Raw genomic sequence first — 13,980 nt, forward strand, 5'->3', positions numbered from 1 at the left:
CCCGACAATCTTATTGATACATACGTCTACCATTTTATACATATTGCCGGTTAAGTTCAATGCAATACATTTGCACTGGCATCTCAAATTCCTTTCCTGCTTCACTTTTCCTTTCCAATGACATCTTGTTCATTTACTTATGCTAGACATTTTATCCTTACGAGTTTGTTGTATGAAGGAGGTCCAGACCAGTATTTTCAAATTTGGAACCGTCTAAATGATGATATTAAAGTTGTTATTGTATGGACGATAAATTCGTGATATGTTATGTTTTATTGTATTTATAAATTCGTAATATGCTATGTTTTATTATATTTATGGCTTTTAAACATATTTCTCTATTATTTAATTTTCCAAAAGTGTTATTAATATATGGTATTATTTAATAATATTTACAAAAATAGCGACCGGTTAAAATATATAAATTTTAAAAATATATATTAATGTTTCCTATATATTTATACTAAGTTTATTCGCAATGAATTTTTCTAGCGTTCCTTTGTTTATAAAGAATATCTCGCTGTGTGAGTGCGCAAATTATGATATGCAAAATGCAACTTTACATTTCTGACTTTACTGTATTCTTAGAAGTTGAAGTGTGTATTCTCAGATGAAGTTAAAACTTCTTAGGAGTTGAAGTTTTCCATTATCATTGTTGTACTATAGATTAGGCGAACTCTAGGTCTTTATCCGCTCAGTTTCGTGTGTCGGACGGGATTTGGGTCTTTAGTTACTCCGTTTTTAGTGTCAACATTGTTTAAGCTCTCTTTAGATTGTTACAAAATATATTTTGATACTAAAATTAATAGATAATGGTTTGATTAACAATGCATATTATGTGTATGTGATTTAAAGTCATTTATGAGACTTTTATATATATAGTAATTATGAATGGATCTTTATTTTTTGTCGGCCTAGTGACAGTTAAATCAGACATTAATCTACATTAAAAGGTTAATTTGTCATTACTATTGTTAATCTGGCCATGCTCTCATTAGTCAACCATGTTGTTTAGTTCTAACCATACTAAGACTGATCAACCATGCTATGACTGATCGGTCATGAGCAATCAAAGAGGTTTTGCTCGAGAATGATCGGTCTTGGAGATTGACCTAAAAGAGCTTGATCCTGAAACTCTGTGTTGAAGCTCGATTGAAGGAGTTCAACCTAAGGAGGACAATCTGAGGAGGATAACCTGGGGAGGCCGGCCTAGTAGAGCTCGGCCTGGAGAAGTTGTCCTGGAAAACTTGACATAATGAAGGTCAGCCTAGAGAGTTCGACCTAGATGAGCTCGACTTTAGAGAGTTCGACTAAACATATGATACACTTGTGAAACTTAATAATTAAATTAAAGAATTTTAAACTACCAATAAGTTATAAAATATTCTTAATTTGGTTTTAATATGGAAATTACGATTTATGATTAAATAATAATGTAAAATGTTCTAAGTGCTCAATAAATTTTCGCTAAAACTATTAATTATTTTAAAACAATTAAAAACATTATTTAAATTCAAACAATAAGCGTAAACCTAGATGACACTGACATTTTCACTTCTAGGATTTTGCACTGTCTGAGAAGGCAATATGTCCAAATTTTGTGATTGTGCTTGATTTAGCTGTGTGACCATCTGCCCCATCTGATTTGTTATGCTCTAAGTCGAAGCTCTAGTCTCTTGTTGGAATTGCATATTTTGCATACACTCCTCCAATGGAGGCTTAGAAGGTTGAGGAGTTGTTGGTGCACTAGTAAAAAAAGGGGATTCAAACTCGTACATTACGCTTTGGTTTCACCAAAACCGAAGCGTATCAAAACGCGGTGGCAATCCTGTAATTCTGACCACTCTATATGCGTCGGTTCCCAGATACCCGCAACCTAAAACCCATACTGCTTCGATTTTTCTAGGGCTAACCGAAGCATATAACCCCTCTTTCAACTGTCACGTTTTGAGAGACAGAGGTACTAACTCGGTTATCACAAAAAACTGGGGCCTATAACTCAAGCTTTTCGACTAACACCTCTGCTATACCCTGCTGCTTGGAGAATGTATTTTGACCCTAGAGCTCGGCTTTTGTTTCCTCCACCTAATGCCTGTGACCATTACCAACTTTTGGTGCTTTTTAGTTTGTACTTAGTGCTTACGTACGAGCAATTCATAATTGCTATTCATAACAAAAAGGCCACCCAAGAAATGTTACTCATATCTTATCTTACACCATACTCTCTCATCAATTGAACTTTTTTGGGTTAAAATTTATTAAAATTATAGAATTATGTCTCTTACCTCCTATTTATTCAATTTATTTCATCTATTTTAACTTTTAATAAGTTTTAACTAGTAATCAAAAAATTCAATTTGTGATTTTTTTCCTTAATTAAAAAACATTATATTTGTAATTAAAATACAAACATTCTTTATAAATTAAAAATAAACCAAGGATGAATCTATTTGTGATTTTTTTTCTTAATTTATTTAACAAGTAGTTTTTAATTTGGGTACAAGTTAAATTTAATCTAAGAAAAATAAAATTGATTTTTTTTTAGTTTGCTTTTAAAAATACTTAAAGAAGCATATAAAGTGTTTTTTTAGCTTATGCCATAACAATATTTGTGGGATTGTAGGTCATTTATATTAAAAGCTGGTTAGTGTTGACAGACCCACAACTACAGGTAGCAGAAGTCCTTAATAAGGGGCTACCCTCAAAGAGTACGGTAGCGTTGGTCTTACATACAATGTGAAATGACTAAAGAAATGACTAAAGAAGCTACTGCTTCAGTTCTTGCAGTCACCGAGGCATATATGCCTGCTAAAAACTTGCTTCCTCTGAGATACTACCTTTTAAATTAGTATAATATAATTAGATACGACCTCGGTTGCTTGAAACCGAGGCATATATGGTCTTTAGGCTTTGGGTGGACGCCTAACCGAGGCATATAGGGTAAATTAAATTTCGAAAATGGCATTATTTGAAATGTTTAGGCACCGGTCAAGCTAAGAGTCGAGGTAGTAGGACTTTTCTGGATCTCTTTAACCCTATGTAATCTTCTTTGTTTCCTCCCAAGAGCCATCAGAACTTTGGAAACCCTTGGCCTTCATGTTATTTTTTCTTCCCTAATTTTGGTTTCTTATTCTTCTTTTTGCGGACCACCCAATCTTGGGGGTTATCTCTGGCTCGTGTAATGGCCTCGTGGTGATGAAGACAACGTTGGGGAGATGGCGCGACCAGGCGACGTTCGTTCGTGGTGACTCGCAGTGGCGCACTAACCGTTCTTCTTCCTTTTCCTTTTTCTGTTTTGAGTTCGTCTTTGACAAGAGAGGGGAGGCTCTCTTCTTCCCATCTTTCTTTTCCCGTTCAGACGCGGTTTTCACAGGGAGGGGATACTCTCTTTCTCTTCTCGTTGCTGGTTCGGTCTCACAAGGAGGGAGGCGATTTCACGGCAAGGGTTTTTGATTTTGGGATTCTGGGTTTCTGTACTTCTCTACAGATGGGTGGCCTAAAGTTGGGGTTTTTGTGCTTGCAAATTGTTCTTGCAATTTGGGGGTTAGGGTTTGCGAATTTTGGGTTTCTTCTTTGATTTCAAAATTGGGTTGGGATTCTATTTCTTCTTTGCAGATTCGAGGTACAGATTGGAGGCTTTTGATCTTCTTTTCTTGATTTTGCGATTTGAGATTTGCGAATTAGGTTTCCGATCGTTGCATTTTTTGATATTCTCTGTTGTATCTTCTTTGCAGGTTTGAGACCGCGAAGTGGAGGTTATCCCAATTTTTGGGATGTCATGGTTATGAGTAATATTTTTTACATATAAATTAAAACATAATATCATCACTGAAATCCAAATTAAATATATCTTCAGAACTAACAAAGGGTTTGAACTTACATACAGGGACAAACTGCCTCGGTTCAAAGCGAACCGATGTATAAACTCCTACGAAAAATAAAAATAAAAAACCTTATTGCTTCGGGTAACTTTGAACCAAGAAATATCCTACCCTTTTATGCCTCGGTTCTGAACCGAGGCCAAAAGTCTACCACATTTTACCTCGCCTGGATATGCCTCGGTTCAGGAACCGCTGCCTATAGGTGAAAATAACCGCTGCCGTTTCCCCTAACTGCACTAGTGGTGTAGGCATATCATGCTGCTGTTGTGGTCTCTAGTATTGCTGGAATGGTGGAGGCATATACGGTCTACTCGAACCAGTAATATTCTAGACTGGTGGTGGTGGTGAAAGTTGCTGATGTTGCTATTGCGAAGCATTGGGCCATCTCAGATTAGGGTGATTCCTCCACCTGAGTTGTATTTGTTACTGGAGAGGTCATAGTTTTGTTGTTGTTGTGGTTGTGACTGCCTGTTGTTGTAAATGTTTGCAATATAAGTTTGAGGAGCATCTGGGCCAACATGTTGCTGCAAAGATGGACATGCATTAGTGTAATGGTCACTAGAAGGGCAAATACCACATAAACGTGAAACAGTTGCAGACTTCTGATTCTGATTCCCAACAAGTTGAATCACCAAATTGACAAGAGCATCAAGCTTGCTCTTTATCTTCCTATTTGCGAATGAAGAACCAACACCCACATCATGAACTCCCTTAACAACAATAACATCATTCCTTGTGCTGAATTGTTGGGAGTTAGAAGTCATCTTCTCAATAAAATGTCTAACTTCAGCAGGTGTCATGTCACCAAGGGCTCTACCACTGGAAACATCAATGATACTCATCTCCATGTTGTTCAAACCTTCATAAAAGTATTGAAGAAGGAGTTGCTCAGAAATATGGTGGTATAGGGAGCTTGCACATAGCTTCTTAAATCTTTTCCTCAGTACTTGTACAAGTTTTCACCATCGAGCTGCCTAATCCTAGAAATGTCTTTCCTTATAGCCATGGTCCTCGATGCCAGGAAGAATTTCTCCAAAAACAATCTCCTAAGATCATCCCAACTCGTGATTGACCTAGGCGGAAGGTACTACAGCCAATCCTTTGTCACGCCCTTTAATGAATGTGGAAACACCTTCAGGAAGATGTGATATTCAAGAACATCTGGAGGCTTCATTGTCAAACAAACTATGTGGAACTCCTTCAGATGTTTGTGTAGGCATTCACCTACAAGACCATGAAACTTGGGCAACAAATGGATCAGTCTAGTTTTGAAAACATACGACACGTCCTCATCAGGATATTGGATGCACAAGCTTTCACATGTGAAATCAGGTGCAGCCATCTCCCTGAGAGTCCTCTCACGAGGTTAAGGTTGGGCCATATTGTTCTTAGTATGATGAAAAGCAGCAGATTCAAAATTAGATGCAGATGCAGTTCATGCAATATGCACAAAGTATGGAGCAGTAGACATAGAAGGAGAATGTTCAGTACTATGTAGACTAATGGTATCTAAATGGATAGACTCTAAAGAAAAATTCCTAGAATTCCTAACTACTCTATGAAAAGTCCTATCAATTTAAGAATCAAAGGGCAGTAATGGTCCACGATTTCCCCTAGTCATGCACTGAGTTAACACATATCAGCAAAAGTCAACACATTGAAACATAGGGGTAAACTGCAAGTATATGAAAATCTTATCCAAATAAGCTGAAATTTTGTGAGCAACATCCTAAAATCATGAAAAGATAGCACAAAAGATTTTAAATCAAAATTCAAAGTATAACCATGTGAACCAATGCAAGAAAGTATGAAAAACGGGAAAAATAAAACTTCAAAAATAAAAAAGAAATAGAAAATGAACTATGTTTGGAATTGGAGGCGGGGGCAACTAGCATAGCAAGCTGGAATGGATTACTCGTATTTTTCTACCCAAAAAGCATATATAATACGTCCAATTCTGACATCGTGAGCAAAAGTTACGTTGGCACGAAGTTTTGACCGACCCGATTTTCACAAAACAGAACTGGGACTACTACAAGTGCTTCTGGGATTTTTCTATCAAAATATGGACCAAAAGAACAACACACACCCAATTTTAACAAAAAATAAGACCTCTAGCTATCGAAATGAAAAATGCCAATTAATTATACAAAACCTAACACTATTCACGCTTGCCGCCCAACGCCACTCGACCCCTGCCGCTCAACGCTAGTTCTGCAGCACAACACAACACAACACAAAACAAAATATGCACACAACTAACACAACACAAAACCTAAGGCCAAACCGTTTGTCCCCGACAATAGTGCCAAATTTCATTGAGGTCGTACACGAGTCAAATTAATGAGCAATTAGAAATGCAATATACTACGAAATGACTCTTAAGTCGTCTCTCAAGGACCAAAATTTGGGGAGGTTTTTGGACAGAATTGCGAATTGAAATTGAACAACTAAAACATGAATTCAAACACTAATTAAAGGTTGGTCACTAGCTCAATTGCATTGTTCTAATCACAGATCAACAACAATTACCAACTCCCGTAACCCCTAATCCAACACAAGTTAACCAACTAAGTGAAGACTAATCATGTTTTCATAAAAGTGAATTAAGAAAACGCAATGCACACGTTCAATCAATTTTGCACCATACAATTTAACCAACTAAGCGAGGATTAAACACAAATTAGGCAACTAAGTATATACCCAATCAGAAGCACAAGATATATTCCATATTATGCAAGGCAAGACAGCGAAAACACAATGACAATGCAAAAACCTCATTGAAACGATGCAATGTTGCTAATGACGAACCAAACAGATTTAAGCTACCATTAAAAGTCGTTCAACACAACAAAACAAAGTATAAAACGTCATGAAATCTAGAACGAAAATGCAAAATTTGAAATGGGAATGCAACTACCAAATGCAATTGGAGAACAAAATGGAAAAACGCATTGCAATGGAAAACGCAAACAGCAAATCAAAACGTAAACAACGATGGAAAACAAAACTCCAATGAATTTAGGGATGGAATTTAAAGTGCATTGCAAGCTAAACTAGATTACAATTACAAAACATAAATGAAGCAAAAAGACGAAACACAATTGAAATTGAAACAAAATTGATTCAGTAATTGAAAGGGAAAGAAAACAAAACCTAAAACCCCAAAAATAGGAAACTGAAAACGTCTCAATGCTAAAATATGAGAATCTGAAGAGGAGTAGCGTTTTTTCCTCCTTTAGGTACTAAACCTAAGGTGCCAAATCAGTCCCTAAAATGGGCTTCAACAAAATTTGCTCAAAAGTGGGCCCAAAGGTAAATCTGGTCCAAAATACACATTAAAAACGAAATTACAAATGAAATGGAAACAAAATGATGGGGTGGAATTTAACTGATGATGTGAAAATTCTCTTTATGTCCCAAAATATAATCCCAAATAATGCCCTAAAAATAATAATAAGAATAATTAAACTTAGATATCCAAATTAATTAAAATATGAATTATTGACCAAATTAAACCAATTAGAAAAAAATGAGGAATTATTGGACAATTAAGCACAATTCACTAATTAAATTCGATGGAGAAAGCTAAGTGAATAGTATAAAATAATTATTCATTAGGGTTGATGGGGAAATTTGAGGTAGACAAGGAAAAATTATTTTGGACCCATATGAGGAAAGATGTCGAAAGACATTATTATAGATGTATTACATGTTTACAATCTATATCTACAACAATGCCTCATGGACTAAATACTCATTTGCCTAATATTTCATTCCATTGGGAGGATATTAGCATGGACATTGTCCTAGGTCTTCCAAGAACTACCAGGGGTTTTAATTTTATCTTTGTGATAGTAGATCGTTTTAGTAAAATTACTCATTTTAATTATACCCTACCACAAAGTAGATGATGCAAGCAATATAGCTAAGTTATTAGTTAGGTATGTGGTTAAACTTCATAGTTTACCTCATACCATAATTTCTGATAGGGATACCAAATTTCTTAGTCACTTTTGGAGGACCTTGTGGTCTAAATTATGGACTAAGTTATATTTTTCAACACTTGTCATACCCAAATGGATGGAAAAACAGAAGTAGTTAATAAAATCTTATCTACTTTGTTGAGGTCAACTTTGAAGGCTAATCACAAGTCTTAGGATAAGTACCTTCCCCATATTGAGTTTGCTTACAATAGAGTAGTCTATAAGACTATTAAATTATCTCTTTTTGAGGTTGTTTATGGGTTTAATCCTCTCATAGCTTTAGCTTTCATATTTTTTTTTATTTCTTTTGACTATGTTCATAAGGAAGGGGTATTCAAATCTCAATTTATCAAAGAACTTGATGAGAAGGTCAAAACACAAATCCAACAACAAACTGAGAGATATGAAAAACAAGTAAGCGGAGAAAAGAATTGATCCTAAAGGAAGGAGACTTAGTTTGGCTTCATCTTAGGAAAGAAAGATTTCCTAAACAAAGGAAGTCCAAACTTAGTCCTCGGAGAGATGGTCTATTCCATCTTTCTTTAGAAGATTAACAACCATGCTTATCATTTAGATCTTCCTGAGGACTATGAAGTATATACTACTTTCAACATATCTGACCTTTGTTCTTTTACAAATGATGATGCTGAAGAGGATAAATTCTTCTCAAGAGGGAGGAGATGATGGAATAGGGCCAACCAATGGACCTCTTACTAGAATGGTTAGGAGAATGCAAGAAGAACTAGAAGAGGAGGCACCGAATGTTGAAGAGTCATTGCAAATCAAGGTAATTTGGCAAGTAGAGAACCACTCAGTGCAACTTGAAGTCGCTCAACGCAAGCCACATGGTGCTTCACCACTTGCCTTGTGGACCAGACTTGTGCTTGGCGGTGATTGGGGGCGCCCAACGCCAACAGAGCTTCTAAAGTAGTCACATTCTTCTTCTTCTTTTACAGACATGTACACACACACACACACCATAAAAACATGTTTCCACGTGGCATATGATCCGTGAGAAGTGGCTAGTGATCAACAAAGGTCGAAGCTCGTGCAAATCCATTATAAATTTAGCACCTGACCCTTTATATTACTCACTTTTTGATGCTTAGTAAAGATATGTTATTGAGATCACTCCAACTTCTTTCTTGCTTGGGAGTCACCTTAACTGAGTCCTTCTAAGTCCCCTCTAGGCTCCTTCCTTAGTTAGGTTGGTTACCTAGGCTTGTTAGCACCAAACACTACACCTTCATTTCCACTTTTGCTTCATTCACAAACTCATCTTTTTGCTGCATTCAACTCATTTGCTTCAATTCACTTTTATCTAGAGTGTGGTTGTTCGAGCACTTTGAAGTTGGTCATCATCTTCTAAGACTCTACTTAACTCCTTCCTTGCAAGGTTGGTCCAACCTCCTTCAAAAGCTCTCCCCAAGTCACTCATCACTCAAGCACTTCCTTCATCAATTAGTCTTCCACAAAGCTACTCTTTGACTTTCATCAAGCTCCTTGAAAAAGGTTCCATCATGAGTGCTTTCATTGAGTGTGTCTAAGTGATTGTGTACGTCTACCATGACAAGGAAAAGTTGTCCATCTTTTGAGTGTCAAAGGAAGTGTTATTCATCTCTTTTGTCTTTAAGAGAGGTGCTTTCTAACCTTTACTCTATTCTTTGCTATTAGTTCTTGTTATTTTTAGTGATTAGTTTATCCATCCGTAGAGAGATTAACAATTGGACGTAGCGTCTTTTCATTTGAACTAGTATAAAACTACCTATGCAACTTTCTTTATCCCTACACTCTTTATCTTTATTGTTCTCGTTTAAAGTAATCCTTTTTTGTTACAAAATCAGTTTATAAAACGAGAAAATTTTTAAAAGGCACAATTTTTATTAAGGAAACCAAGTGAACATGGAAAGAAACCTACTAGAATCAAAAGATAGATTATGAAACTCCACAAAACATAATGGAAACCTATCTCTATGAACTTGTTAAGGAAATAATAACAATTATGGACTCAAATATGCAAAATAAAAGCACTCAAGAACTTATATGGTGTATTTTTGAAAATGAACATATATTTTTTATTTATTTCAAAAAGCTAAACTAAGAAAAAATGACATAAAACGGATACACATGACTCTAGACAACATAGATTTATTTGAAAATAAAAATGATCCAACAACATATGATGACTGAATGTGAAACAATAAGGACTCAAAAAAGCTAAGCACATGTAAACATGTTACCTAATACATTTAGGATCATTTAGAAGGTACAACATAGTAGCCAAAACTACCAAAACAAAACCTAGAAAACGTTGATGACAACATTCTGGCAATTGTGACATTTGCTGACTATTTTGCTCATAACTTTCTTCATAGAACTCCAAATGAGTTGATTCTTTATTTGTTGGAAACTAGAATTTGGAAACTAGAATCAAAGGAATTTCATATTCCTACAAGCATGTAATTTTTTAACTTCTAAGTTAGATGCAGTTTAAATTTTAACATCGTAGACATTTGCTACCAACATTGTTTTGTGTGTAAGGGAGGTTGATTTGGACATTCTAGGATATCTACAAGAAGACAAGGCTAGGACAACATTGTTTCACTTTGTTTGTATATTATGTTTGTCATTGTAAGAATATGTTGTAATAGTAAAACAAGTTTGCATCTTTTGAACTTTCATAACATTTGAAATCAAAACTAAATCTTGGTTCTCACTTGGTTCATTTCTACCACAAAATGAAAAAGGCTCAATGAGATGGGGATTTCATTTTGGTGTGTTGTGTATCAAATGAAAGATTTTTTATAATGTTGAAGAAGAGTTAATGAGTAGAGAAGTCAAATTTAGGGCAAAAGTTGAGTCATCCAAGAAAAAAAATTAGTTGATGTATTGAAGCTGGGATGAACTCAAATTTAGACTCAGTCTTCCTTTGGCTTCAATGCATGTAAAACTCAATCTTCTTCTCATGTAATCATGTGATCCAATATATGTCCTAAGTTTGATTTCTCTGTTCACCAACTTAACTTTATCAAAATCATACACATGCAAAATTAAAATAAACTTAGAAACACTCATTTCATTTTAATTTTATTGGATGCAAGCTTTTTTTCTTTTTTCGTCAAACATGATGTAATGTGATGTAAATTGTCACTTTTACTTCAAACGTTTAGTAATCGAACATAAATGTACATTAATGATAAACATAAAATAGGCCTAAAAAACCAAAAATTATAACAAACGTAAATGATCATTTTAGTGTTCTCTTTCACATAGAGTTAGACCATTAACATTTGTTTGTTATCGTTAACATTACAATGCTAACTAAATAGAAAATAATCATATTGTTATATTTTTTTTAAATTGTGGGACTTATTGAATCTGTTATTAACGATTAAACTGAATAAAATAAAATAAGTAATGACATTCAAAAGGTAATTAAACTTTATATAAAATGTATAAACATAAAAAATTCAAAACAATCAATTTTTACGTAATTAATTAATATAATAGGTCATTATTTTTTATGATAATAGTAATCATTTCACTATCATTGATTTTTTTTATTTAGTTTTCAGTACATTATTTTTTTTTTCAAATTCAATCTTAAATTTTAGGCTTCATCATATGTTCATTATCTAATTTAATTAGGAAAAAGAAACATGGAAATTGTTTGTCAAGAATTTGAAGAGATAAATTTCAGAAATTCATAATTATTATATTTATTGTGGTAATTGAGACTCTTTGTTATATCTGAAGTGGGTGATAATTTAGAGGAAATCCCAGTTCTTACAACTATCATTTTCCTCAAACAAAACTTTCGATTTCGACTTAAAAAGGACAAGGAAGCAAGTAGCTATTATAATCTGTTGAGTTTGGCCCACTAATCAAGCTAGCGTGTTCTCGGGTACCCACCACCCATGTGCCACAGTGATTTTCAAAATCAGCAGAAAAACCCAATGCCTCCATTATCTTACACATGTTGCAAACTCATTGGCTTTTCTGTTCAATTAAGTCTTGCTTTTTAGTAACACAAAGCCAACTTATATTTTATTCATGTTTTCTTCGTCCATATGCACGCTTTCTAGTATTATATAACCGATTCAGCTCCTCTTACTACTCTTTCACCTCTTCAAAGGAATACAGCAATAGGGAAGAAAGAAATTAAGCAAGATGATTATGTTGAGGTCAATGAGGTTCAGCCGAAGCGGCTCCAAGCTTAGAAATGGGAACAAAGCAACACCCACAGAAAATGATTGTAGGGGCATTTGTCAAATCCAATGGGAACTTAGGCCTGGCGGCATGCTTGTTCAGAAAAGGGAGAGCAACCTAAGTTCAGGGGAAGGATTGATCACAATTACGGTGTCAACTGTCTCACACTCACACCAAATTTCTATTGAGTCCACGTCAACTTTTGGTATGTCTATTCTACCACACCTCTTTTCAAAATGGCTCTAGTTTTTGCTATAAATTAGGTTTAAGATGTTGGAATCTAAGTCAATTGATAGAAATGAGAAAGTAAAATATTATATAAAGGTGAAAGACTCATTAACTCATTATCTTAAAGTTTTGAGTAAAGAGTAGTGTCAATTCCTTATATGATATGACTCATATCTCATTGATATTGTGTCTCCTCGATAAATCTCTTCCTTAATAAGTGATATCATGAGCTAATGGTTTGTTTTGGTGACTGGTTCAGAAGAGTATAATGATCCCTGTATTGATAGTCTTTCTCACATATTAGATTTAAATTAGTCTAAATCTAAATTTTGAAATGAATATCTTTCAAAATTTGTTTTTATTTTATAATATTAGTTCTACTTTGTTTTTATTTATCACCAAATATATTTTTCCATTAATAGAAATAATTTGCAGGAGAATTGAAAATTATCCTGTCATTGGTCACAAGTTTTGAGCCCCGAGAGCAAAGGCTTCTGTTCAAGGGTAAAGAGAGAGGAGACGATGAATATCTACATATGGTTGGGGTGAGAGACAAGGACAAGGTTCTTCTATTGGAGGATCCAGCTATAAAAGAGAAGAAAATGCTTGGCTTAAGAGACCGACCCATTAGCAATCCAAGTCGTACCATCTATGTGTGATTAATTAATTAACCAAACTCGTTAATATCAATTAGTGTTAACCTCGAAGTAAACTTTGATGAAGTTTAATCTAGTGAGGCACGCGTGTTTTTCGCACTTTTACGTTAGAGTGTAAGAACCTAATTATGTTATGTGTTGTTTGGTGTCATGGCTTCATTAAAAATGTTTTAGTTGATGAAATGCCTAGTCATTATGCGTAGTTTTGTGAATGATGTGGAGTGTTGTTTTCTTCTCTTACTTAACAATTTTCTTATCATGATTGTATATGTCCTATATGTATGTTCATGAACCCACGCGTGCACGCCGAAAAAAGTAGATTAATTAACAATGATAAAGCTAAAGAGGGAAGCTTTGCTAAGGCTGGGACAATTTTTCCAGAAAAGATGGCAGATTATGAGTTTTAAAGTTTAATTTGTCGATTAAAGGGTTACTTTCATTATAGTGATATTTTTAAATTTATTCAGAATGTTTTTATTTTAAGCTATTCAAATTTTATAGTATAAAAAATTCATGAATTCAATAAACATATTATGATTTTCATAATAATATATAAATGATTACTCATAATGATTTAATTTTATTATTAGGTAAGAAATAATTAAGATTATTATATATTGTTAATTTTACGAATAAACAATATAATAATAGAGGAAAGGATTTTTGCAGATGATGGCTTGAGATCTTAGAGCAATCTGCATCTCTTGAGACGCGAATGTTTGTTAATCTCCAAAATAATTTTTTAAATTAAAATTACATGTCCAACAAATCAAATTCATCTAACAACCATTCAGAACTATTCGAACTTATATTTATTTATGGCCTTATTTTTAGTACTATTAATATTGATGATAATAATGAGGAAGCTTTGTGGTCAGCCATGGAAGAGGCCCCAGCATGGAGAAGGATCCTCTTTTCATGGGAAGCAAAATCAATGGAATTTTGGATCTTGTTCGCTTACGGAATCATTTTATTTGTTCCGTTTAGTGATCCTGTTTCTATCTAGAGAACCAAAAAATC

The 13,980-nt window shown here is 34.4% G+C and overlaps 1 protein-coding gene across 1 annotated transcript; it reads left to right on the forward strand.

Moving 5' to 3' along the window:
* The first annotated feature begins 11,870 nt into the window (after positions 1-11,870).
* Positions 11,871-13,172, forward strand: LOC148195802 (BAG family molecular chaperone regulator 2-like). Its single transcript, XM_088094114.1, has 2 exons — positions 11,871-12,281; positions 12,740-13,172. The coding sequence occupies exons 1-2, from the start codon at positions 12,038-12,040 to the stop codon at positions 12,961-12,963; spliced, it is 468 nt and encodes a 155-aa protein (XP_087950240.1). The 5' UTR covers positions 11,871-12,037; the 3' UTR covers positions 12,964-13,172.
* Positions 13,173-13,980: the final 808 nt, after the last annotated feature.

Source organism: Vigna umbellata, chromosome 7 (assembly GCF_029865625.1).
Source record: "Vigna umbellata cultivar VRB3 chromosome 7, Vumbellata_1.0, whole genome shotgun sequence".
Lineage (NCBI taxonomy): Eukaryota > Viridiplantae > Streptophyta > Magnoliopsida > Fabales > Fabaceae > Vigna > Vigna umbellata.